The sequence below is a fragment of the Diadema setosum genome, chromosome 2, assembly GCF_964275005.1.
Source record: "Diadema setosum chromosome 2, eeDiaSeto1, whole genome shotgun sequence".
NCBI lineage: Eukaryota > Metazoa > Echinodermata > Echinoidea > Diadematoida > Diadematidae > Diadema > Diadema setosum.
The window spans coordinates 45333136-45360135 of NC_092686.1; the positions used below are offsets into that span (position 1 = coordinate 45333136).

The 27000-nt window shown below is 38.2% G+C and overlaps 1 protein-coding gene across 1 annotated transcript; it reads right to left on the reverse strand.

Moving 5' to 3' along the window:
* On the reverse strand, positions 1-26545 carry LOC140245575 (uncharacterized). The gene is made up of 6 exons (XM_072325143.1): positions 26290-26545; positions 25692-25968; positions 11434-11673; positions 6392-6669; positions 5745-6121; positions 1-18 (listed from the first exon to the last, which is right to left on the reverse strand). The coding sequence occupies exons 1-6, from the start codon at positions 26543-26545 to the stop codon at positions 1-3; spliced, it is 1446 nt and encodes a 481-aa protein (XP_072181244.1).
* Between the last annotated feature and the right edge of the window lie 455 nt (positions 26546-27000).

Here is a 27000-nt window from a genome sequence, read left to right on the forward strand (position 1 = left end):
TTAACTTCCTGGTTTTCTCTGCTTGGGGAAAAAAGAGGATTAGACAAAGAGTGAATAGGTCTTTTCGAGCTTGGAGTCGAGCGTCAGTATTTGTTCCATTATGATTTAACAAAGGTTGGAATTTAGTGAAGTGGAATGGCTTCTTATTAGGACTACATGTACATCCTTTATCTTACATGCAAGGTGCATGTTTCTGATGACAAGTTTTGCAAGGCTGTGCACTTAGTTAAAAAAAATACCAACTGAAACATTAGTTTGAAAGTAAGAATGTAATAGATGACATTAGTAATAAACAGTAATTTAAAACACAATGCTTATCAGTTGATATCTGAGATCACATGCTGCAAAATTTTGAGAATATTTCTCTGCCACAGGAAAAAAAAAAATGGGGCATCTGCGAAAAAACATGTTCTGTGCATATTTCATTTGTCAAATTTGTTCTCTCTACAAAGTCATTCAAATGATAGGACATTTCAGTGCAGTTTGTTGTAGGATAGGGGAATTGCTGCTGAATCTGAATGTGTCATGATCTGTGTTACTACCTAATCTTTGATACTGAATGAAATGAGGATAAGAAACATACAGTGGGAACTGGGTAAGTTAAAGGGGATGGTAAAGGCTCTAGTTTTGGTTGAGATTAGGCTTCAGATTTTCAACATTTTTGTGAGATAGTGTGAAACCTCTTATGAAATATGAAAGAGCATACAATTCTAGGGGGAATTCAAAGTCTATTGAATGAAAATTGGTTTTGAAATGGCTGAGATATCCAAAAACAAAGAGGTTCTATTAAAAGGTGGATGGGTGGGGTCCACTTTGTTTAACTTTGTTTTTGGATATCTCGGCTTTTTCAGAACCGATTTTAATCAAATGAACTTTAAATTTCTCCTAGAATTGTATGTCCTGTAATTGTCATATAATGATTTCTAATTATCTTGCAAAAGTTAAAATCTGAATGCCCACCTCAACCAAAACTAGATCATCCCTCTAAGGGGGATAGTTGGTGCCACAGAATCCGTATGTTTTTTAGTATAAGGGTTCTAAACGCATCTTATTTTCTCCTCGGACTTTGAGTTAAGGGCAGGTTCAGTTTAGGTTCAGTTGAATGTGAGGATTATAAGGATTAGGGTTACCAATGTTTGTGGATAGCTTTTATGTTTGGCTTAGTATGCAGATATTTCATGGGAACAATTATTGTAGGAGCAAATGCCATGGAACCATTGTAGACACTGCCAAATGCATGTGAAGTTGAAATATAGTTTTCCCTTGCATATACACTTTGAGAGATGGTTGATACACTGTGTTGCACTAAACATTATTTTGTAGGCACAGACACATGTAGTGATATGGGCACCAAATGAAAACACATGCACACATGTATGTAGCTTTTTACATTGAATTCAGCTCTGTTGTATACACCTCAGACCAGCCTTATTGTACATTTCCTATCTTGTTGATCACATCTAATCAGTACATGTCTGTTATGTGTATCTTTAAACAAAAACCGCAGGACCTACACGATGAATGTCATAATGCATGACGAAACACACACGTGCACAGGGTTTGCAGTGTAGCTATAATACAGTGTCTTTAGCTTAACTTAATAATGTACCTCAAACCAGACTTTGTGTACACTTTTGATCAGTTCATTTCTACAGGCATTACATCATCATGCTTATTTCAAAGTATGAATAATACAGCACACATCAAACCAGCAAATGGAGAAAATATGGGCAAATGGTCTCAAGGCCACAGCTAAAACTTTGGTCAAATTCTTTCTCTATTTTATTCACACATTAGGTAATCTCCCTAATGCCTACTGTATGACTTTACGCTTTGCAGGAGGTTGTAACCATTTACACTCGAGTGGGTTGTCAAACTCTGTACAGTGGTAGTCAATATCTTTTGAGCTTTTATCAAATAAAAATCAACAAGGAAAAGTAGAAATTACGCGGTGCGTAATAGATGTCCCCGCCGGAAGTCATATAAAGCAAACGGAATCAAAATCGGGTTAGAAATGGCGAAGGAGTAGCATTTTGAAGCAAAATGTACAATATAGGTCAAAGGTCAAGGTCAAAGGTCACAACTGAAATTCTGTATAGAAGTTTCAAAGCTCCCATGTAGTGCTATCATATAAAGCAAACAGAATCAAAATCGGGTTAGAAATGGCGAAGGAGTAGCATTTTGTAGCAAAATGTACAATATAGGTCAAAAATCAAGGTCAAAGGTCAAAGAAGTCAAAGGTCAAAATTCTGTGTAGAAGTTTTGAAGCCCTCACCTAGTGCCATCACATAAAGCAAACGGAATCGAAATCGGGTTAGCAATGGCGAAGGAGTAGCATTTTGTAGCCAATGTACAATATAGGTCAAAAATCAAGGTCAAAGGTCAAAGAAGTCAAAGGTCAAAATTCTGTGTAAAAGTTTTGAAGCCCTCACCTAGTGCCATCACATAGAGCAAACGGAATCGAAATCGGGTTAGAAATGGCAAAGGAGTAGCATTTTGAAGCAAAAAGTACAATATAGGTCAACGGTCAAGGTCAAAGGTCACAACTGAAATTCTGTGTAGAAGTTTCAAAGCTCCCATGTAGTGCTATCATATAAAGCAAACAGAATCAAAATTGGCTCATAAATGACAGAGAAGTAGCAAATTGAACATTTTGATCACACACGGACGCACACACGGACGGACGCACGGACGCACGGACACACACACGTACGGAGCCCGTTTCATAGTCCCCTGCTCGAACTCATTCGGAGGGGGACAAAAAAAGCTCAAATCAAATCTCTAAATGTACAATCTGAATTTTCAAACCATGCAATAATCAAGCAAAGGCATAAGGCGCAGAGCAAACATCGATCTAAGGTCACTCCCGATAAAGGAAATACATTCTCCCATTTTCTACATTTTATATAAAGATATGCTAATGCACCATTTCATATTTGCACTGTTCCGCCAAGTCCTAAAAAAATCCTCATGAACCAGTGATACAGTTGTTGTTGTTGTTGTTTGTTTTTTCCACGGCATGGTAACATGTTTGTACAAATCATAATTATACATCTCCATTAGTGAATATTTTTTCCATTGAATCTTTTGTGCCATGATGGTCTACCACAGGAGTATTCCCGATGTACTTCAATTAAAAAATGCACTTTAACACTGTATGGGACAACTTTGTGCAATTTCAATGATAATTACACTACATATAATGTATGCAGTATACATGTATATGTACAACAGCTGCATGTAAATCAGCTGGTCTGAATTGGTATCAATGTGTGTACAACTCTTTATTGATAAAACTTAGTTTTTAGACATACAAACATAAGAAGAAAATGACATCAATTTACATGTCTTTTACTTAACTGCAAAAAGCTAGCCAGTTTTACAGCATCCTTTATTCAGATTAAAAATGATTCTTTAAGTCTGTATTTCCTTTTATTTCTAGCCAGCCACTACATTTCTTTTTTTGGGGCCACCAAAATTTCAAATTCATAGATTTTAGTTGCCCAAACAGGCCAACAAAGAAAGAAGTTAGTGTGGAGCCCTGATATACATACATTGTATATATAAATAAATATATATATATATATTATGTATATACATATACATATATATTGCACATATTAGTATATTTATGTATATGATTAATGAACAGATGATTGTATTGAACCCATTTTGATTTCCATGAAAACAAGGATTTTTCTGTTTCCTGAAATTTTAAACCAGCAGAATTTGGCAAAGATCTCAAGAAAAACAAGATTACAACATAATTTTGTTTTTCTTTGTCATCTTTGTAAAGGTCCTAAATAGTCATAACTAATCTATAGGGTACCTTTTGTGATATATATAAAAAAAAAAAAAAAAAATCACTTCATGACAACTTTTACAAAATTAAGTAGAGATGAATCATGCTGGTTCACTTCTCGTCTAGGAACATACATATGATGCACTCATAGGCCCGAATTCACGAAGGTGGTACAAATGAAACCATGGTTTAAACCAGGGACTAAAACCATGGAGCGCCAAGTGACGCATGGAATATTTCGTTACGAAATCAGTCATTTCGTCGATGAAATGATTATTTTGTAACGAAATGACAACATTTTGTAACTAAATGAACATTTTGTCCACGAAATGATGATTTCGTTAACGAAACGGTCATTTTGTCGACGAAATGACCAATTTCGCAAGGAAATATTCCGTGCGACACTTAGCGCTCCATGGTTTTTGTCCATGGTTTAAACCATGGTTTCATTTGTACCACCTTCGTGAATTCGGGCCATATAGTTCAACATGTATTCTATGTATGCCCAGATGTATTCATCAGTCACAGTAAAGGTATGGAAATCCTCTATCTCTTGAGAACATTGTTATCAACCCGTTAATGGTTTGATTTTGCTACAACACGCATTTCCCATAGACATCCACCTGGTACCCGAGAACGTTCGGGACTCGTCCTCGACAGGTCAATACTCTAATTGCTACTACCACAAATTTTTACTATTGAAACAATTTTCTTGTCATGTGTGTTACTGACAGTTATCATTTCATATGTTTGTAACTCATCACAAAAAAAAATACCATTATGTTAAACTTTAAGAATCTGATCCATGAGAATAGCACTTCACTGTCCATTACAGATTTTTAGCTTTTTACATGCAATAAACATGAGTACACGTATTGTAATCAAAAAGAGAAACACTGAATGAAATGTCCAGCAAACTGACTTTGTCAACTACTGACAGCATGCAGATACATGTTGCTAAAGGGATTTACACTCATACTGTACATACAACGCAGAAAAGCACTCAAAGAGTGCAGACCTCTGCTAAGCAGCTCATTTCCACCCATATACACATATGCTATAAAGGGTCCCATTTCAAAATAATAAAGAATTGTTTTTAGTGTCTCTACCTTAGCTTCCTGCGTGCTCAGTGTGTGAATGTGCACCTCCAATATGCACAGCTGGACTTTCCTCGTTTGTTGGCCCTCTATGCCAATGATACAGAATCATTAAAAACAAAATACCGGTACTAAATCCTGCATCCAGGTGATGATCCGTATTTGTACTTGAATATAATCATCTGATCCTTGCATCATTTTCACGTTTTCCAAGCTGTAAATTTCACAAGAAATATGTTTAAAACTTTCTAAGTTATTTTGTAAACTGACAAACAAACGAACAAATAGACAAACAAAACAATGCCGGCAGAGACATAATCTCCTTGGCGGAGGTAATCATTTAGCTTTTTCACTTGACTCTCAGCATGTCTGATTAACTTTGGAGTATAGAACTGCCAGAAACGAATGTGCACTTCCAACAAAGGGTAGGCATACCACTGATGTATTGACGGGCGACTCAAATTCCTCGCAGGTAATGGTCCTGACTTTCGATGCTCATTGACATATTTCTGCCAAAGAAAGCAGGGGACTGGTATCACAGCAAAAGCAACAACTACTACAATTAATACTTTGTAACCACCCAACAAACAGACAAATGAGCAAGCGCAGGCCAAAACATAAACTTCTTGGGGGAGGCCCTGTACATAGCTGATCCCCTGTGGAGTATAGAACTGCCAGAAATGAAAGTGCACTTGCCACCAAGGGTAGGCATGCCACTGATGTATCAAAGGATGACTCAAACTCCTTGCAGGTAATGGTCCTGACAATCGACCCTCAACAACAAATTTCTGCCAAAAAAAGCAGAGGACTGGTATCACAACAAGAGCAACAAGAACTACGATTACTACTTTGTAAATCCCTGACACAATCAGCTTAATGCAGACACTCACCAAGTACTGTGCAAGCATAAAGATCACAATGACTGCTACAATCTTAAGAACGGTGCCAGCTTGGTCACCACCAAAGGAGTTGGGCATGGGCTTCACTTTGTGAACATTGGTAGTGAAAGTTTCAAGTTGTTCCCAGTCTTCTTCATCCATCTCCAGCTTCTTATCCAGTCGGCCGCAGATCATAGCGAGGGAGGAGCACTTGAAAGCCGTCGGCTGCTGGATGCGAAAGCTAGCCATCTTCTCCTCCTTCAGCTGAGTGTGACTGGAACGAGAATCAGCTGATTTAAATGGCCACTGGAAATCATGGCCAATCACTGCAATGTTGGACTCACCTACACAGGCATGCAAAAAACAAAGAGAAACAAACAAATGAAATACAATAGTATTGTATAGCATGTTTTAGTTATTTAATGTCATTAATGATAATTGAGAGAAATAATAGAAATAAATGTTAAAATATTCTACACTCTATGCATACTTCATACAAATAATAGTGTGATTAATTGCAAAGATCCAACTTTCTATAATTGCTTGAGTGAAATGCTAAGTTGACATGCTGAAACTTACACTAAAGCAAGATATTTATAAAATGAGAATTCTACCTAATGTTTTAGCTGCATGAGGTAAGAAATCATTGTAGAGGGCATCCATAACATCCGAGATGGCAAAGCGGCGATTGTGGATGGAGTGACAGAGAATTACCCCATCAATCTCATCAGCTGGTAGTCGGTAATTCTTCAAATCATTGTAAGGCAGCTGGATGAACTTCACTTTCACTTCAGGGATTCTTTCCAGCTCTGAAAGGAGACCTTTGATGTTAGATTCCCACGCTGATGTACATACTCCTATTGTCGGCATGATTTCATCTGCTTTTTGGCAGCTTGATCACTGTAAAGAAATCATAAAATAGATTTTAAAATTATACACACTTATAGTTTGGTCTGATAGCTAGGACATGGAAATGACAAAACAGTTTCTCACATTAAAAAAAAAATATATGATCAGGGATGCACAAAATTTTCAGTTAGCTTGGTTTAAAAAAAAAAAAGAAAGGAAAAAATGGAGAGACTTATTATACACACAAAGACTCTCATTCCTCCTACAGTATTACAAAGAATGAAATGAAAAATCATTGTAATCACGTTTTCCAGAAAAATCTACTGAAATTTTCTTTCAGTTTCTTGATGGCTTCAACTTCACATTTGTGTAACTTAGCTATTGATAATCAGAATGGGTGGGGGTGGGGTGGGGGGGGGGGAGGGGGGTAAGCATTGACCCTTCAACCAACCAACCACGAGCATTATACCCCCCCCCCCCCCAAAAAAAAAAAAAAAAAAAAAAAAAACACCAAACAAACAAACAAACAAACAAAAACAAAACAATCATACAAACAAACAAACAAAAACAAAAACAATCATACAAACAAAACAGCACAAACAAAAACCTGAGGTAAAACTGAAGAGAAAAGACCTCTTCAAGACAAATTTACAAGTTGCACAAATCCTGTGAAATTTACCCAGTAGAAATTGTGGTGTGGCATTTGTGTAATGCCCCATCCCACTCACCCTCTCTCCCTCTCTTACTCTTCATCCATCTGTCTGTATCTTCTCAATAGCTCATATCCCTCTTCATTTCACTTGATATGGCGTGCCACACTTTCAAACACATCACATGAACAGGATCCAGGACAAAGAATGTACGTGTATATTATGTGCATGGTAAACTATGCATCATCTGACTAGATTTAGGTCAAAAATTATATAATTAGTTCTTGCAGATTCACAAGAATGCTTCACATTGTTACTGGCATCTGGTCGGGCTACTACAACTACTGATGATGGATTTACCTTTGTACTGAACCATTCAACCAATGACTGATTGATATTGCAAAAGCAATATTACCTGGCAAATTGAGACAGATGGATGCGTCAGTTGTACCACAACGCCAATTAGAATTCCAAAAAAAAAAAAAAAAATGTCAAACGTTACCTGCACAGGCCCGTGGCACCGGTAAAAAAAAAAAAAGAAAAAAAAAAAGGTTAAGGAATTTTTGCTCCCATTCCAAACAATGGTTTTCTCTGTCATCTTAACTCCAAATAAATTCTAGGTTTGTTTGGGACACTAACCCGGACAGTTACCAAAAAAGAGCAACATGTGCCGTACTCACCAGGGCCAAGGCTAGGAATAGGATTATACAAATTTTGGAACTTGTTGTTTTTCCCAAGGGCCCAGACCAAGAGTACACGCAGTCTCTTTGAAGAATGGAGAATGATGTAGTTCTCTCTCTCTCTCTCGAGGTCAGTTCAGACGCGGGCAGGAATGATGACTGATGCTTGCTTTGCTCCTACGCACGGGCTAGCCGCCCAGTCATGACAATACCCAGTGAAGGATGTACAGTACCTGCAAGTGCGCATGATAAAGGGTATCACAGTAGACCTGTACTTGGTATGGCTACATGCAAGTTGTGACTTTCAGCTATGATCTCATTCGTGAGGGGCGCGCAAGTCATCATGGCGGCAGGAGTCAAGTTACAAATCTCTGGTGTACGTGTGTGTAAAAAAAAACCTGCGCTCGGGGATTCCCCGTGAAATTAGTCTTGTTTTTCAGGTGTTTGTCTCAGTATTATACGGCTGCACTAAGCCAACAGGAGGATTTTTTTCCGCATTATGCCTCAAAAACTCTATTCTGAGTACAGGCCTACACTGTTCTTTTTTATATGTTGTTAAGCTCTCCATCAATAATTAATATTCTCTCAAACCTCCGTCCGTGCCCGGGATGTATGTTACCATGAGCATTAACGACTCGAAACGACTAGACGCATCTTAAGAAATCTTGCTTTACTTGTGTATTCGTGAACACATGCAGGTGAACTTGGATCAGATTCAATTTAAGTTATGAAATGAGAAATACAAGGTCATAAGACTACGTTTTAACTCCACGGTTTAATATTTCTCTTATAGGTGTGTCAAAAATAATTTTCTGAAATCGTTTCAAGTTGGTGCGACTAATTGCTACAAGATGATTAAAGGTTCAATTTTGTGGGCAGATCGGGTAACGTCCAACTACAAAGTCCAAGGTAACCTCTGAATTGATACATAAAATCAATCTACTTGACGTTGATTATATGGATGCACGTCACGAGACCAACACCCACGAGTCATAAAGCCCACGAGTCATACGGCCCACAAGTCATACAGCCCATGAGTTAGGCTATACAGCTCACGAGTCATACAGCCCATGAGTTCGACACTAAGCTAACAAGGCCCACGAGACCGACACATTAAAGGGCGTGTACAGAAGTGGGGGAGGTGGCGTTTGGGATTTTAACTACTTCGTCAGCTGGAAGCAAAATAGCTATGCATATTGATGTGAAATTATGAATCTAAAGCACAGGTGCCGTTTGTTTGAAGAAAATTGGGTCAGAAATGGCCAAAATATGAATAAACGAACGAACGGAAAAAAGACGACATGCCCCAACTTTATCCGAATTTATTCGAATTTGGTTTGAAAAAAAAGTTGTTTAGCTCCCTCAACGGTGATGGTAATGAAACGGTTACAAGTTTACATCGCGCTGCGATCGTACTCCATCGTATTGCAGAAGTACAGAAGTATACGTACATGTACACTGTACATTGAGTCATTGTATACAGCATAGCACACTACTACACACTAATACGTCGTCGATGGAGGTTCGCCAGGCAAGTGCCGTCTCGAATGGCGGGGACTTCGCAGGGCTGCTGCTGACTGTGTAAGTAAATGCGACCCGCATTTCCAACAAGTTACCAACAAGTTACGAGTTACCAGTTTGTTCTATGTCTAGAATACATCCATCTGGACTACTAGAGGGTTGTAATTGTAAACATAGGGCCTACCGTTTATACTGCGTTAGTTTATTCGTTTAGCGTTTCACTCAACCGTTGTGTTTACTGTTACTGTTGTGTTCTGTTAGCATGATTAGGTTAGGGAAACAAACTGCTACACGCATAGCGTACTTGAGTATGCGTACATTTAAACATGGGGCTGCTGGCCGCACACGGTACACCAAAGAGATTTTCCCCAGTGGTGGGGAGGAGAAAAATCTCTTTGCCGCACACCCTTTACGCTATGCTTCCATTATGGGGCTGCTGGCCGCAGTTCGGTTACAGGGATTTCATACATACTCAGTAGCCCACAGAGTTGGATTATGCGAACCAGACGCCGGTCGCTATTTTATCTAAGTTAGGACGTAAATAAAGACAATTTAAAGCATAATTTATTAAAAATTAGGCCTGAAGATTGTACTTTTAGAGGCCAAATAATGTATTCTAGTCCCCCGGAAGGTCACGTGATCGCATCTAGTGCGGAAGGGGACTTTTTCGGACCGTAGATGCACCGTTGACGCATTGTTAACGATCTCTGCAGAGGCGCGGGGTCAGTCCCATACATTGAAATTAGCGTCGTTCATTCGGTCAAGTGAAACTCCGTGATCGCGTGATCGTGTGTTGTGTATGTGGCGATGGCGATGGCAGTTGTGTTTGCACATAACGTTACAGCTATTGAGCTAATTTACAACAATTGTACAGTGTACAAATATTGGATTATTATATTGGACTATGGATTTTAGCTCAAGAAAGAGTGATCGGATGACGCTGTCTATAGATTATAGGCCTAGTATAATAAACGGTCTTTATCTTCATCTCTTAATTATTTCCTGAAAATTATGTTCTAACGTGTGTTAGTACACGGTAGGCCTTATACACTACAACCTTGTAGGGTGGTAACTATACACAGCCCAGTCACTGTACATGGTACGTCGCGACGTACCTATGTACAGCGACTGGGCTGTGTTTAGTTAGTAAGTTGGTAGGGTAGGATTCCAGCCTGTGGCTGTAGGAGTAACATAGGTTCTGGAACAGGTTCTCGCAGGAGTAGGACAGGTTCTCGTTTGAAAGAGTAGCCCAATTGTATAGGCTACTCTTTCTTCTTCTTCTTCTTCTTCTTCTTCTTCTGTTTCTTCTGTTAAGTGCAGCTTCCTGCTTGAACTTGAAGATTACGCACTGTTGTAGTGTGTGAGAGTGTGCAGCCGTATGTGTGGTCTACCAGGGCCAGTGCCAGTCAAATTCCACAAGTAGGCCTAGTATATTTGCAAAACATATTACTGTAAAAATGGATATTTTCGCGCGACTAATTTTTCGCGCTTTGCCGGGTGAAAAGAGTTTTGTGTGTTCTTAATTCCGCGGAATCAAGACACCCCACACAGGAACATTTGGCAAGCAAAAATATTCGCGTGGTTTTATTTTCGCGCTAGTTTCTGGTTGTGCGAAAATTTCAACACCGCGAAAATTTCCACTTTTACAGTATACGTATGGAGTGCAAGTAAAAATCCATAATTTCACACATATCATGAGCTGCAGTGACATCTCCCTCAAGAAGGACTTGAATGCCTCGAGGGAGGATGAGTCAGCTGGGTCTGCTGGTAGGTGGTTCCGTGCAGTCTCTGGCAGTTCTGGGGAAGAAGGATGAGCTATACATGTATATACACCAGATTGGTGCATAATGTTGTCCTGAAGCGGGAATCATGCCCTCTTGTGGAAGATGTTGACTTTTGTAGGTATTGCTGCAAGTCATTGTTCACCAGATCATAACTTATGCGATACAGCATTACAAGATGGCTTTGTAGATGCCTGCTAGCAAGTGATGGCCATTGTGTAACCTGTCCAACATGGCGGTGACACTGCTGTGACATTTGAAGTTGCCAGTCACGTAACATGCACTTCGTCGCTGAACCATCTCGATCTTGTTCACATTTTTCCTGGTGTGTGGGTCCCATGCTGTTGCGGCATACTCCACAACTGAACGAATGTAGGTGAAATAGGTGGCCTGCTTTATCTTCTGATTGCAGTGTCTGAAGAAAGATACGACGGAAGAAGGCACAAATAGAGTTTGCCTTCTTGACGGTGGCATCAATATTCCATATATATGTGTGTTGAAATTCGGCTTTTTGTCAAGATGGACCCCAGATGCTTTGCTGAGTGAACTTCTTGAAGGTGTTGGCTGTGGATATTGCAGTGACCTATGATTGGGTTTCAAACGAGAACCTGTCCTACTCCTACCCTTAACCCTAGAATAGATTCAATATTATTGTGCCTACTTGAGAGACATTATTGACAAGAGTCTAGAGAGATTCTGGTATTTGATATAAACATAATTTTCAGGAAATCATCAAGAGTTGACCCTGCTGCAAGTTTAAGACGAACAGAGTACCAGGCTTTTTGAATTGTTCAAGTTGGTATCCAACTTACTGTACAAGTGTACCGCTGTATTATCTGTAAATACAGTGTAGTGGAGATGCAGAGTCTTCCACATCTACCAATAAATTTTACGAGGATGTAGTCTGAATTATTCTCAGAAAGGTTTTACTTACAAGGTGTGTGAGTTATGAATTATTACTGATTCTTACATTATTTTTTCTCTCAATGTGTGTATACATGTATGTGCACATGTACGTACAGTGCATTTCTGTAGTTTCTCTTTGCTTGAATTGGGGTTTACTCCATCATAATAATGTTTTCAGACATGTTATGTGAATAATGGTTTAGAATATCATCCATTATTAATTTGGAGTAATGGCTGGGAAAATTGTTATGCATTTTCTAATCCTTTCTCTAATCTCTTTCTCTTGTGTCACATTGTACACGTAGGTATCCCCAGTACCTGACATCACATCGGTGGAACGTGCATATTTCTGGTGATTCTCTTCTCTGTGGCCTCCAGGATAATCTGCATGACATAAACGAGGAGATCTACACTGTACAAGCTATCGTTTGCACAGTTCTGTTTTGTTTTCCTGGATGCACCATTCAATCTCTGACAGATTTTATCAAGGAGAGCACTGCTGTTGCAAGAGAACAACTGATTAGTAGACTTTTTCAGTTCATTGAAAAACCTAGAGCAGTATGTCATCATGATAACCTAACTCAGAAAGGTGCTAATGTGATACATGTATGACACAATAGAAGAATGAAGTTGATATAACATATTATTCTATATCAACTTTATTCTTCATTCATCTTTACGGTAACATTTTTAGTAAAGACGAAGGTACATTTATCCTTTGAAAAGCAAGGGTGTTGTAGTAAATGTGAAGTTCGATGAATACAGATAATCAATGTATGGAACTACATGTACAAATGTATGCAATAATCTATAATATGTTAAATCAGTGCATGTAAATTCCTTTGGAGTCTGTACAGATGGCAAAAGTATGAGGGATGAAACTTCAAATGTTGCCTGCCCTCATTAAATTAGATATTATCCTTCATGATATTCTTGATAAATGTTAGGGAACCAAGTACTTTGTATGAAGTAGTATCTGGATGTCCAGCCATTACTCAACAGGGGGCATGTCTTAATTGCCGCTGAAGGTATGAATTTAATTTGTACATCACCACTGACGCACTATAAGAGGTTTAGTGAGTATACATGTTTTGTTGTTGACATTTTGGTTGTGATATTTCAGAAAAGGTTTCAAAGATTTAAGAATTCTGTTTGATCAGGTAGGTACACAAGGTATGTCATCAAAAAGAATTGAATGGTCAAGAAGGGATAAGGAAGATGAAGATTCTGACACAGCAGTTAGATAGATGATGATACAACATGCACTTCCACCAAATCGGCCGAAATTTGTACATGTTCACATGACTGAGCATGCTCTTATCAGATACCTATCAAGAATAATTGTGGACCCTGTGAAAGGTAAGATGAGCAGATTTTTATACCACCTGGGGGGGGGGGGGGTCATGTTGGCCAATACTCCACACCAGAGTGGTCGAGTGAATTGTTACTGGTAAGGGGGTTGAATATCATTCACTCACTCATTTATAACCATGAAGAGAGTGACACACAGATATTTTAAATGTGTATGATGCTGCTTGTACACATGTACTGCAGGGCTGCCAACTCTCATGCATTGAGCCTGAGACTCGCATATTTTGGTCCTTTCTCACCCTAAAACTTTATTTCATTTGCATGCATTTCTATTGATCTCACACATTTTGACTCCTAAATTCTAGCATTGACCTATGGGAGTCTCACTCTCAACTAGTTTCCAGAGTTGGCAGCCCTGATGTACTGATACATATGTATCCAGTTGACACGAGATGTTGGGATGATTAGTTTGCCTTTGGACATTTCAGATAAGATTGTACGGTACATGTGTATACACTGTACAGCCAATGCTAAAGTTGGGGATGAAAGATTTCTTCACATAGATGTTTTGCAAGATGTTATAAGGGCCAGTTCTGATCTGTCTGCTTTGATTTCTAGTAATATTGATGTTTTGAAGTGTATTCAAAATGTTATATCTTTTTTGTTTCCAATAAGCATACTTCATATTATGTACATGTACGTACAGTTTTGAATTGTTTAAAAGTTGATGCAGCTGCCAGTTTATGAGTTTGAAACATTGGCAGTGTGACCAATAGATACTTGCCTTCAAAGTACATGTACAATTGTAATTAAGGGCATGTACATCTACACCTTCAAAACATTCTCTGCTGTTTGGACTGTTGATCAAGTTTATATTTTTATGCCTCCGCCACAAAGTGTCGTCGGAGGCATTATGTTTTCGGGTTGTCCGTCTGTCCGTCCTTTTGTCCGTCCATCCTTCCGTCTGTAATCAATTTTGTGGACATTGTATCTAAAAAACCGTTACAGGTATCAAATGAAACTTTACATGTATATGTATGAGTGGGTGAAGTTGTGCCTATCAACTTTTGAGTGCACATACTCAAGGTCAAAGGTCAAAAGGTCAAGGTCAAATGCTGAACATTTCACTATTTCCCCCTCTGCAATGCCTGGAGGTATTTTCTTGAAACTTGGTGTATACTGTACATAACTACCAAATGAAGATTCCCCAGGGAGGTTTTGAGTCACGAGGTCGAAGGTCAAGGGTCAAGTGAAAATGTTACTTAATTCTCCATAAATGTTTCAAGGTATCTTCATGGAACTTATGTAATGAATGACAGTGATCATGTAGGGAATTAAGGGGTCATGAGTCAAAGGTTAAGGTCAACCCCAGAGACCCCAACCCCAAGCACCTTCTGATCTGGAGATTCTCCCGCCCGAAACCCCTAGCAAACGGGAGACTCCAAGTTCATCAGTGCGAAGTTCCTAGGGTTCTAGATGCTCTCTGGTGCTATCCAAGGCTTGTTTTTTCAACATACGGTAGCAATAAGTAAGAAATCATTTCCAATGGGAGACACAGAGCCAGGGCGGGAGGAATTAGCTCTCAAGCGGGAGAACGGGAGATTTTGCAAAAGTGGGTTTTTCGGCAGGAGATCTCCCGTCGAAAACGGGAGAGTTGGAGTCTCTGCAACTCATTAAATTGTCATTGTTTCCCTCTTATCTACATATGCAATGCCTGCAGGATTTTTTCTTGAAACTTAGTGTATGCATACACAAGTATTACCCAATACGTATTCTCTTGGAAGTTTCTTGTCAAAATGTCAAAGGCCAAACGGTTAAAGGTCAAGTGAAAGCGCTAAATTTCATTTCTTCTTTAAACTTATGAAAGGGTCAAAAGTTGGGTACAAATCTCCAAATACCTGCACTCTTATTAGACTTGATAGCCATTCAACCAAATAAACCTAGTTCAAGTAAAGTGAACATTCATTGCATTTGTGACTAACCTGTCATTCTTAATATTTTTGCCAGTAGTTATGTGAAACTGTCATCACACATTGTCAAGACATTGTGGTAAAGACCTATTTGGAGAACCATGCATTATGGTGGAGGCAAACCAGTCGCCATAGCGACATTTCTAGTTTGTACATGTTTCATTTTGTTTCCAATAAGTACACTTTATAATTATGTATACATGTACACCTTCAAATTGCTTTTGCAGCTGTGAGTTTATGTGACCCTCTATTCATGTGTGTGAAGCCTTGGTGATGTGAATACTAGTAGATACATGTTTGTGTACCTGCCTCCAGAGTACTCAGGGACATTTGTACACCCTCAAACGTTCATGCAGTTTGGACTATTAATGAAGTTATCTCTGTATCATTTGAGTGAAACCTTGCCAAAAGTGTAGATGGCATGTAATTTACAGAGTACAATTGCCTCAAAAACATTTGTGTTATTCTAGCTTTACTAGTATTTATTCACTTACAAAACATTCAAGCAATATTCACAACTCTTCCATGTTTGTACAACATGTACCAGTATAGTTTGTTTATTGCCAGTTTGAAAACTTGCCTGCAAATTATTTATACGGATCTGCTTGATACAATGTAGCTCTGCAATTGTTCAAACTACATGTACCTGGTACATGTACATGCGTTTGCTTTTGTCTTTTTACTGAGCTTCACCAGAAGAATTATTTTTGAAATGTTCACTGTACATCACAGTCAAGACAGACTGTTCCTACTCATGTTCCTACTCAAAAGACCGCTGACAGTTGTACCTTTCATAGGTCTCTTACATGTGACTTGGCCTGAGACTGATACCAATTCCACCACCACCACCAAAAAAAAAAAAAAAAAAAAAAAAAAAAAAAAAAAATATATATATATATATACATATATAAGTAAATGGATGAATAAATTAATAAATAAATAAAATAATCTAAACTGCACTTGACTATAATGCTAAAAAGTAGATAAAACTGTAGACTGCTTATGCAGCTCTTGCTTTTGGTAACGTACATATTTTTGTCTTGTGTGTGATACATTGCCATGAAGAGTGATGGATACAGTACCTTGAAACTAAACTACAATGTAGTTCTTTCAACACCTACATGTAATAAATAAGTGGAGATGTATATACATTTATAAAGGACAGAGAACTTGTCGATTGTGGTCCTTTCTCTGTTGTTATTAATGAATAAAGAAGGTATTTTACTAATTGATGAAAATGACATGTGCAATAATGTATCGAAAGTTCTTTGCCTAGTTAGGTAGGCCTCCTAAAGTAATAGAGAGAATAGGCACAATGGCCTCCCATTGTAGTGAAGTCCTTTAGGATCAGCAGTTTTCTTTTGTTATATCAAAATGTTAGGTAACGGCTCGTTATTCCGTAGGTTCGTTATTCCGAAGGCTCTTTATTCCTGAGATTTGTTATTGCGAAGGTTCATTGTTTCAAATTTCATTTTCAGATTGACCAATCTTCGGGAATAACAAACCTTCAGAATAACGCTACACATTTTCGGATTAATGAACCTCTAGGTACCAAGGTACTATATAGGGAATTTGCTCGTTTCGGAGTAACAACCCTTCGGAATAACGAACCTTCTAAACAGTGACCTTGGGAATAATGAACAGCACTTGTTATAACCGAGCAAATTAAAAAAAAAAAAGTGGATAATGTTGTAAGTGGAATTTTGATATAAAGTAACTGTGTTCACTTTGACGGGAGTGAAGGGTATAACTAGTGGTTATAGTATATTTGAGTGAATGCTTATGATGCTTTGAATTGAGAGAGAGTGATCTGAATGATTGATGGCAGAATGAAACTGAGAATCAGACAGCACTTCCCATCAACGAAATCAGAAGGGTGGACAAAAGCAAACCAAATAAACATACTTGTACATTTTGTATTATGATTTACAAGAAAAGGGAAAACATGCAATCGGAAAGAGTTCCTTATGTCCCCCCTCCCCCCACACCACCAATTTAAACAAAATAAACAAACCACCATTCCCCCTCACTAATAATAAATTAAATAAAGGTTATGGGAAGTCTTCCCATAAATAGCATAACCTTTATTTAGTCCATTACTGGTATTAGAAAAAAAAAAATAGCAATCTATCCATTTTGCGCAAACTAGTGGGGGGGGGGGGACATAAGGAACTCTTTCCATGTAATCGAAGAAAGAGAGGGAGAGGGAGTGGGAGAGAGGCCCAGCAAGAGGCAGTAGACTATTAGTACCTAATATCTAATGACAGACACAAGTACAGTATATCACAGCTAGACGCTCATAACTGACCATGTCGAGTACATGTAGTACGTTGCCTGCATGGGGTCGCTCGTAACACACGAACAAAGGCATCGAGGACACACGTCAATTTCTATATGTGGGACAATACTGTATTTTCGCGATTTTGTGCCGAGAAAAAAAGGAATGACATCCCCATGATTTCGGCTGGCTGCTGACCCATCTACAAATCATCACATTACACTCTAGGTATCATCTTAAAGCTGAATAATTATTCTTTTACATGGTATAACTTTCGTTGGTGCCCTGCGATGAAAAAGAAGACTTTTAGGAGGATTTTAGAAGAATATCTGTACCCATTATTTCCGGAACATCGGCAATTAATTAGCCACGAAGTTGATAGTCTTTCATGTCGTTCTTGGAAAAATGAACAAGATTACATCCAAGTTTTAACCCTTACCTATCAAATAAAGAAAAATCATGTGAAAATGTAATTCAGTGACCAAGATATGAGCATTTCAAAACGACTCTGCAATCGCGCTCTCCCATACCATGACCTGCGGGGTCAACTCGAGGTCACGCCTGCGAGGACTTGGATATTTTGCTCATTGGATATTTTCGGGCTTGCCGACTGACTGATCCCACCGATGTGGATGAACGTGTACGTGTCACAAACTGCACAGTTGGAGGTGTAGCCCACGGCGGTGTGTATGAGATACCTTCTTGGCTGTACACAGCCCAGTCGCTGTACGTGTATTCGCACAGCGTAGTACACACACTAGTGACAGCGTCTGGTCGGCCAGAGGCAGTTGAGTGCTACGGCTCAGCGCGACTTCGCGCGGTCACACAACAGACAGCGATTGCTTTATTACTGTAGCTATGCGTACAGTTGTAGCACCATCGTGTCTCACTCGCTCTCGATCGGGCGGAAAATCGGGAGGAAAGTTTGTGGATGGCACAAACACACCGCATGGTGGTGCTGTTGAAGTAACGGCCGATCGTACTTATTCGAAAGAAAAAACTGACCGCGAAACTGGCGAAACTAGATTTTGAAGCACTTCGGTGATCGGGTAATTTCAGTAATTTCAACCCTCAAAATCCATGTATATCAATGTCAGAATGCTATATAATACTCTACAATGTCTCGTTGAGAAAATCAATCGCGTTCGTGGCTTTTGGCGACAATTCAGGTGTCTAATCGACTACTGTACACGGGCTTTAAGCGTCGTGTTGTATAGCTGTCGAACTCGTGAGGTGTTTTAAGTGTCGGTCTCATGGGCTTTATTTGCCTAGTGTCGAACTCATGGGCTGTATGACTCGTGAGCTGTATGACTCATGGACCTGTTTTTAATGACAAACTCGTGGGCTGTATGACTCGTGTGGGTGTCGGTCTAGTGGGATGACCCCGATTATGTACTGTTGCTAGTTGTAGTATAATCGGTATGAAGTTGTTGCTGGTCACAGTTAACCATTAAGAGTGAAGTTCAAACCTGTGTATATTATAATGACTACAGTGTATTTGATAAAATGCTTTTAAAATGTTTTATAGGGCGCATGAAGATTTATGTGACAAAGTTAAGAAATCGGGGTAGAGACTCTTCCCCTATTACGCACATAACCTTGTGATATACTCTTTTTCTCTCTCTCTTTCCCTCTATTTATTCTCTTCCTATTTTTATCCATCTCTCATCAGTTGTGTTATATAGGCTACCATTATGAAAATCTAAGACAACTGGAAAAATATTTTTCAAGACAAGTTGATAAGTTTGTGCTGAGCAGTTATCCTATGAAATTTACACTGGAGAAGTGTTTTGTACTTTTGTTTGTTTATGCATAACATTCCTCCCCAATAAGATATATATTGTAACGTATTTCTGTGTTGTGAAAGAATTGTGCCTAAATGCTGTAATCATACAAGCACACTATCCCGAGCAAAACACGATGTAAAATCTGCCTGGGTTGCTTGCCAAAGTATATGGCTGAAGAGGCACTCCTTTTGTTTTAACTCGCACAGCAAATTCATGACAATCATGCCACTCACACAGTCATGTACTCAAATCACCACCACCAATACCCAAGTCATCTCAGAAGAGACTTAATAAAGTAGGTCGCAAGACAAGTACATACCGTTCGCTGTTGACTTTATTCAGGCAAGGATCAGCAGTAAAACAAAGACAAAATTGTCCACTGGAGATAAGTTTCTTCCACCAGGACCAAAACCAGACTCTCTCTACTTTCCCCATCTACTCGGACTTTATACTGACCGACGACACTTTTACCCCCTCTCTCTCTTTCTTTCTGTCACTCTCTCTCTCCCTCTCTCTCACTACCCAGCTTTTTACATAATCTTGAGCGTACACAGCCCTACACCAGGGAGGTGGTCCCTGCCTACCCCCAACATCATTGCCATGCACAAGGAGGATACCCCTCTCTCGTACCAGGGAGGTGAGCTCCCTGCTCGTACGCACACACACACACACTTATGCACACAAACACTACTACCTCGTAGCTTGTGCTCAGGGAGCATACATGTACAACACAGTAGGTCTGTTCTCTGAGTGTTCCATTCCTCTGGAAGGGGTAACACTAGGCATGGTCATTGCTTTAGGTCAATTTTGTTACAATATATATATATATATATATATATATATATATATATATATATATATATATATATACATGTATCCCATCTCTCCCTGTCTTCCTATATTTCTCTCTCTGTCTCTCTCTTACTTCGTCTATCTCTCTAGATAATCTTTATGTTTCTCTCCTCTTTTTCAAATCACATGATATGCCTAGTAACCACACTTTCAACCGTATTCATTGATATCACCGTTATGATCAACTTAAAACAAGTATAAACCTTATAGTAATTTATGCTTTATTAGAATATGTCAGATATTAATGTCAGATTAATTGAGCCTTAATCAAACACTAAATGTACAGTATCATATTCACTTCCACGGTGAACCTTTCAACCAATGACTAACGACTGTTGTTGCGAAAGCAGGCATAGTACAGCAACAATAGCTCTACCAGTGACAGTTACTAAAGCACGCCAGTAGTACTCACCAAAGCTAGGAATTTCGATAACCCGATGAGCACAGATCAACAATCCAATCTTGCTCTTTGAAATGTTACAAGATGCAATCCTCTCGAGGTGTATATAAGACACAGGGATGATTTTGCTTTCCTATCATTTAATTGCGATTAAGCACACTGACTACACTCCTCAATGCAGGACATATTATTCAGAATACTGCACATGTTCAGAAGGCATATCCCATAATGCTCTACAAGAAAAATCCCAGCTTCCATCCACTGTATATCATTTGACGAGCGAGAAGTCATGGCGGCAAGAAATCATCGGGGAATACCCGTGAACGTGTAGTCTTATCTCTGATGTCAATGAAATTGTGTCGTTGTTAAGATGTTGTGAGCCAGGGACAGAATATTTTCTGCGATGATGCTACACAACATTATTCGGATGACTGCCTTTTTAGCATTTTATTGCTAAATCAGGATTGTAGACCCCTCTGCAGGGAATCAAATAATACTCTCCCACTTGTCTAGCCGTGCCAAAGTTATATCTTGTTGTGAGGTCGAATCGATAATATGCGATGAATGTTGACTTATTTTGTATATACCAGAGGCCAAAATTGAGGGGTGAATGTCACTACATTCTAAGCTTTAGAAAATGAAATATAGAAAAAATCGATAATATGCGATGAATGTTGACTTATTTTGTATATACCAGTGGCCAAAATTGAGGGGTGAATGTCACTACATTCTAAGCTTTAGAAAATGAAATATAGAAAAAATCGATAATATGCGATGAATGTTGACTTATTTTGTATATACCAGTGGCCAAAATTGAGGGGTGAATGTCACTACATTCTAAGCTTTAGAAAATGAAATATAGAAAAAATCGATAATATGCGATGAATGTTGACTTATTTTGTATATACCAGTGGCCAAAATTGAGGGGTGAATGTCACTACATTCTAAGCTTTAGAAAATGAAATATAGAAAAAATCGATAATATGCGATGAATGTTGACTTATTTTGTATATACCAGTGGCCAAAATTGAGGGGTGAATGTCACTACATTCTAAGCTTTAGAAAATGAAATGTAGATAATTGTCATATCATAGAACATGTATATGACAAGAATTGTTGTTGATGGTGTCAGACTTATTCATTACGTGGGAAATAGTTTTGAGAGCATAATTACATTTCGATAAAAAACGAGAAATGAGGATCTGGATATAGGTCCGGCCATATCGGTGAGAAGGAGCTACTTTCCTTCACTCCAAAGACGACAAAGGGAGAAGACATATTGCCCTACACATCGACGTTAATCAGTTGCAATAAAAACAACTTGACGGAAGAATTTCATGAATTTGAATAACTTTCGTCTTACATATTTCTTTTGATTGACTGAAACAAATCTTTCTTGGACAAACGTGGGCATTTGGATGGAAAACATGGGTTTTATTCAGCATACACCTACATACTGATTTAGATCAATCCATTTAAATTTTGATTAGAATGTTTAGATTTCATTCACCTTTGACGAATGGCACACCCTCATTTTGTAAGCAAAGGACTACCAGGAACTTGTTTTGCATTATCATGTATCAGTAGGCCTATACCATCAACATCACATACCATATATCAAAAGAAAATGACACTATCAACAGAATATCCACTGATGAACACTTGAATAGAGCTCAAATAAATCCATTGCATGCATAGTGTGTAATTTTCAAACAACGCAATATACAAGCAATTCCCTTACAAAATTTACATGAATAAAAATTGATTACTCATTATAAGAACGAAACTCATTTCACCAATGCTTCTATATATAATACAGATACATGTTAATTCAAACCACTTATTGCATAGCCTCAACTCCGACTAAACAATCATAAAACAGTCATGTTTACACTCACATTTTCTATTCTTTTTTTAGAGCAAGGTAACATATATATTATTTTGTACAAATCATTTGTTGTTTTTTCAGTAAACATTGCCTCTCGGATTTCTAGAATAATTTCTGAGAAGACAGTCAACCACAGGATTGTTCCTGATCACAGATTAAATCAATTCATCAGAAAAAAAAAAAAACATGATTTAATTCACCATCACAAGTTGTTCACTGTAATATGAAGTGCATGTACAAATATTTCTAAATGCACTTAGATAGACGATAATTTTGTCTGCACCAATAATAATCATACCTGAAGCTGCATACACGTTAATTTCGTCTAAATTAGCTGGTATTAATACAACTTGTATTGACAAAACTCCCAGTTTTCATCCCAAACAAGAAAATGGAATGCATCAATTCACTTATCTATTTGTATACACAACTATACAGAGCTAGCCAGTTCAACAGTATAGTTGCTCCTTTTTTGTGTGTATTACATGAATGCATCGAACATGATTTTATCAATCATGTCAGTAGTGCGAAAGTGAATGAAAACAAGCATAAATAGATGAAAAACAATAGAAAAACGTAAGGATCAGTCCCACCCCTGTTCATGTTACACATCTCATTTGTTGTTGTTTTTAACTAAACTTTCATGTTTCCTTTCTATAATCATATCATCTCGATCTACACCCTTATTGTTTCAGGAAACGCATTTCAGCAACTGCTTACTATTTTCTAGCATCATGAAAAAGCACTGCTTGGCAATCCCTTGAACATCTGACATTAAAAATTGATTCATGAAAGTTCAATAAAAAAAAAAACCCCAACAGAGTGCGTGCATAGAATGTCATAACCATGTATGCTTAAAACAGAGCTGATTGCCTCTGTGATCTGACCACCACTGACCACCACCAACTCCCCCCCCCCCCCAACTCAGGCGGTCAGCCATACACACATGCTTGTTCCAGATTCTTAGCGATAGGGGAGGGGTTAGGATTTTGTCCCTCTATCACTGGCTTTTGGAAGGGAAGCCAGTAAAATTACCTCTTACGAAGTTTTTGGAAGGGAAGCTAGTAATTAAAGCTGCATGACGTACAGTATACATGCAGTGTATTTGGCCGAAATGTCCTGCGAAAAGGCCCGGTATGCTTTGTAGCAAAACATGTTGTCGGTACATGTTAATGTATAAGCACATTCGGGAGACAGGACAAACACCAAGAAGCCCCACTATACCCCTATTTCTGATTTGATTGATTTGGTTTGATTTATTCTCTGTATATATGCCATTTTTTTTAATTACATCAATTGTCTTCAATTTTATTAATATAGTGTACAAAATAGTGGTATGAATGTTTTCAACAATTATCATCATTTTCATCATGCATTTATACGTTACATCTGTAATATTATTACATGAGTTACATCTTAATTTCCATACATCTTAATTTGCATACATCTCGAATATTTCGGGGGTTTAAAACTAATCCTGTTCGGAAACCCTATTTCAGGATTATTCGGGAAAGAATTGAAAATTACCCCTGATTAAAAATATTTCAGGGAAAAATAGTAAAACACCCCCTATTTTAACGATTCCCCCCCCCCCCCCGACTTGGGCCCCTGATGTACCCCTTTCACGAAGAATCGGGAACGCGCTTGCGGCACAGATGACCACCTTAGTGTGTTGGTGTTAAGGGGGGAGGGTGTCACCAATACCAGAATCACGGTATAATTACACTGTTCATGAAATAATTCTTCATTCAATACATAATATGTGTCAAAGAATTGAAAAGTTTTAGTATATTTATTTGAAAAATGCTTTGTATCCCAAGACATTGGGAGGTTGAATATGATTCCACAGAACGGACCAGCAAGGCTTATCACAAAGGATTAAATTGTGATGGCTAAGACGCCTGAAATGTCATACATTATAATGACTGATTATTGTAAGGTCATAAAGCCATGTCAAAAGAGAAAATGCACATAGATTTATTTCACTGATTTCATTCTTAGCCATGTGTTTGTTTGTTTGTTTTTTCAGTCACATCAATATCACAGAAACATGCAAATTATACTGAGTCGAGGGGAAGGTGCATTCTAATGTCTTTTGTTAAACATATCAGCACTTAAACAATGATTGACAGATGAGGTCACAACAGCAATATTGGATTGGAGGGATTTTTTGTGGGTGTGTCCAAGTAATCTGAAGAAAAAAAAAAAGTAAAATTAGTTTAAAATATATGGAATGTTTCTACATGTTCGTTCACCGAAAAAGTGATGTTGTGGGTATCATAAATCAACACAAATCAACATGCATTTGTATTTCAGGGAATCTTTAAGGATTTATATGCCACTAATTATAGCTTTTCAGGAAACCCTTAGCATAGTTCATCCACTGTTGTATCGACGAGCGACTCACATTCTTCTGCCAGTAATGACACTGAATTTTGAAGCTCATATTCAATTTCTGCCACAGAAAGTACGCGATTGGTAATAGAATCAAGCAAACAAAAATTACAGTTTTTGTCACGTTGTAAATGAAAGACACAATTCGCTTAATGAAGCTATTCAGTAAGCACATTGCAAGCAGAAATAATATGATGGCTACCACAATTTTAACACCAGTAGAAGCGTTGGCTAGAAATGATCTTAACTTATGATGAAGTTTTCTCCAAAACAGGTAAACAAGAACTAAAGGTAATATTATGCTGCCAATAACAAATGACGCAATTCCTATAAGAAGACCTTTCAGTGAGTATATTGCAAGCAGAAGAATTAAGATGGCTAAAATGGCTAACACGATCTTCAGTCTATGAGAGAGGTTGGCCAGGAAGGCATGCAGGAAGGATCTTACCTTTTGAAGTACATTTGCAAATTTCTCCCACAGAAAGGAAAAGATTTGTTCCGAAAACAAGCAGACAATAACTACAGTTATTATGCTGAGAACCAGTATCATAGTTCGTTTAACGAGCTTGTACAGAAAGTATATTGCAAGTAAGAAAAGGAATATGACTATCATCAGCTGGGGAGTTATGTCTAGGTCTTGCATCCACCTAATTGTATCTCCTCCAGAGGCGCTGGATATCGGTTTCACTTTGCGAACACAAGTGGCGAAAGTTTCAAGTTGTATCCAGTCCTCTTCATCCATCTCAAGTTCCTCATCCAGTCGGCCACAGATCATGGCGAGGGAGGAGCTTTTGAAAACCGTCGGCTGCTGGATGCGAAACTGGGCCATCTTCTCCTCCTTGAGTTGAGAGTGTTTAGAATGCTGAGCATGTGATTTGAATGGCCACTGGAAATCATGGGCAATCACTACAATGTTGGATTTCCCTGCAAAGATTATGCAGAAACAAAGGGAAAAAGCGGCAAAGCAGAATTCTCCAAAATAAGTGCAAAAGATGATGGTATTGCTTTTATGATAATGATCGAAGCTAACGAAAAGTACAAAGTACAAAGTGGTTTCAGAAAGTATGTAAACATATTGTGAATATTTGCCCAAAAGATTGCAATTGTAGAACATACATTAACATCAGAGACTTGGCTACTTTTAATCTTAGTCTCTTGAATTGTAAGATCAAAAATTATGTCATCATTACGTAAAGTGCAGAATCTAAATGTGAAACAACAACAAACAAAAAAGGAAAACCCTACCAAATGTTGCAGCTGCATGACGTAAGAATTCATTGTAGAGGGCATCCATAACATCTGTAATGGCAAAGCGGCGATTGTGGATGGAGTGACAGAGAATTACCCCATCGATCTCATCAGCTGGTAGTCGGTAGTTCTTCAAATCATTGTAAGGCAGCCGGATGAACTTCACTTTCACATCAGTGATTTTTTCCAGCTCTGAAAGGAGACCTTTGATGCTAGATTCCCGCGCTGATGTACATACTCCTATTGTCGGCATGATTTCATCTGTTTTGTTTTGGTGGTTTTTTTTTTTTTTTTTTGGCAACTTGACAACTGTGAGGAAATCAAGACCAAGATTTTGCGCATGTATTTATGATTTGGCCTGACAGGACTTTGAAATGGAATTAAAATTTGTTCCATCACATTAAAGCATACTTTAAAACAAAAATCAAAATGTAAGGATGCCAAATATTATTAGATGGAAATAGAAATGAAAATGATCATTCACACTTAGACTCTTTTCCAAGTTGTTCTCCCAACTGAAATAAAGTATTATCATGTTTTAAATATAATGTAACTGAATTCGCTCACATAATGTCAATAACATTTGGTTTACATTACTTTTTGCACGACTTAGCTATGACGGTATTAACATCTATATCAACTATTCAAAATATCTTTTGCTTTGACATTCTTTAAAATATGTAAATTATAGATTTTGCTTTGGTTTAA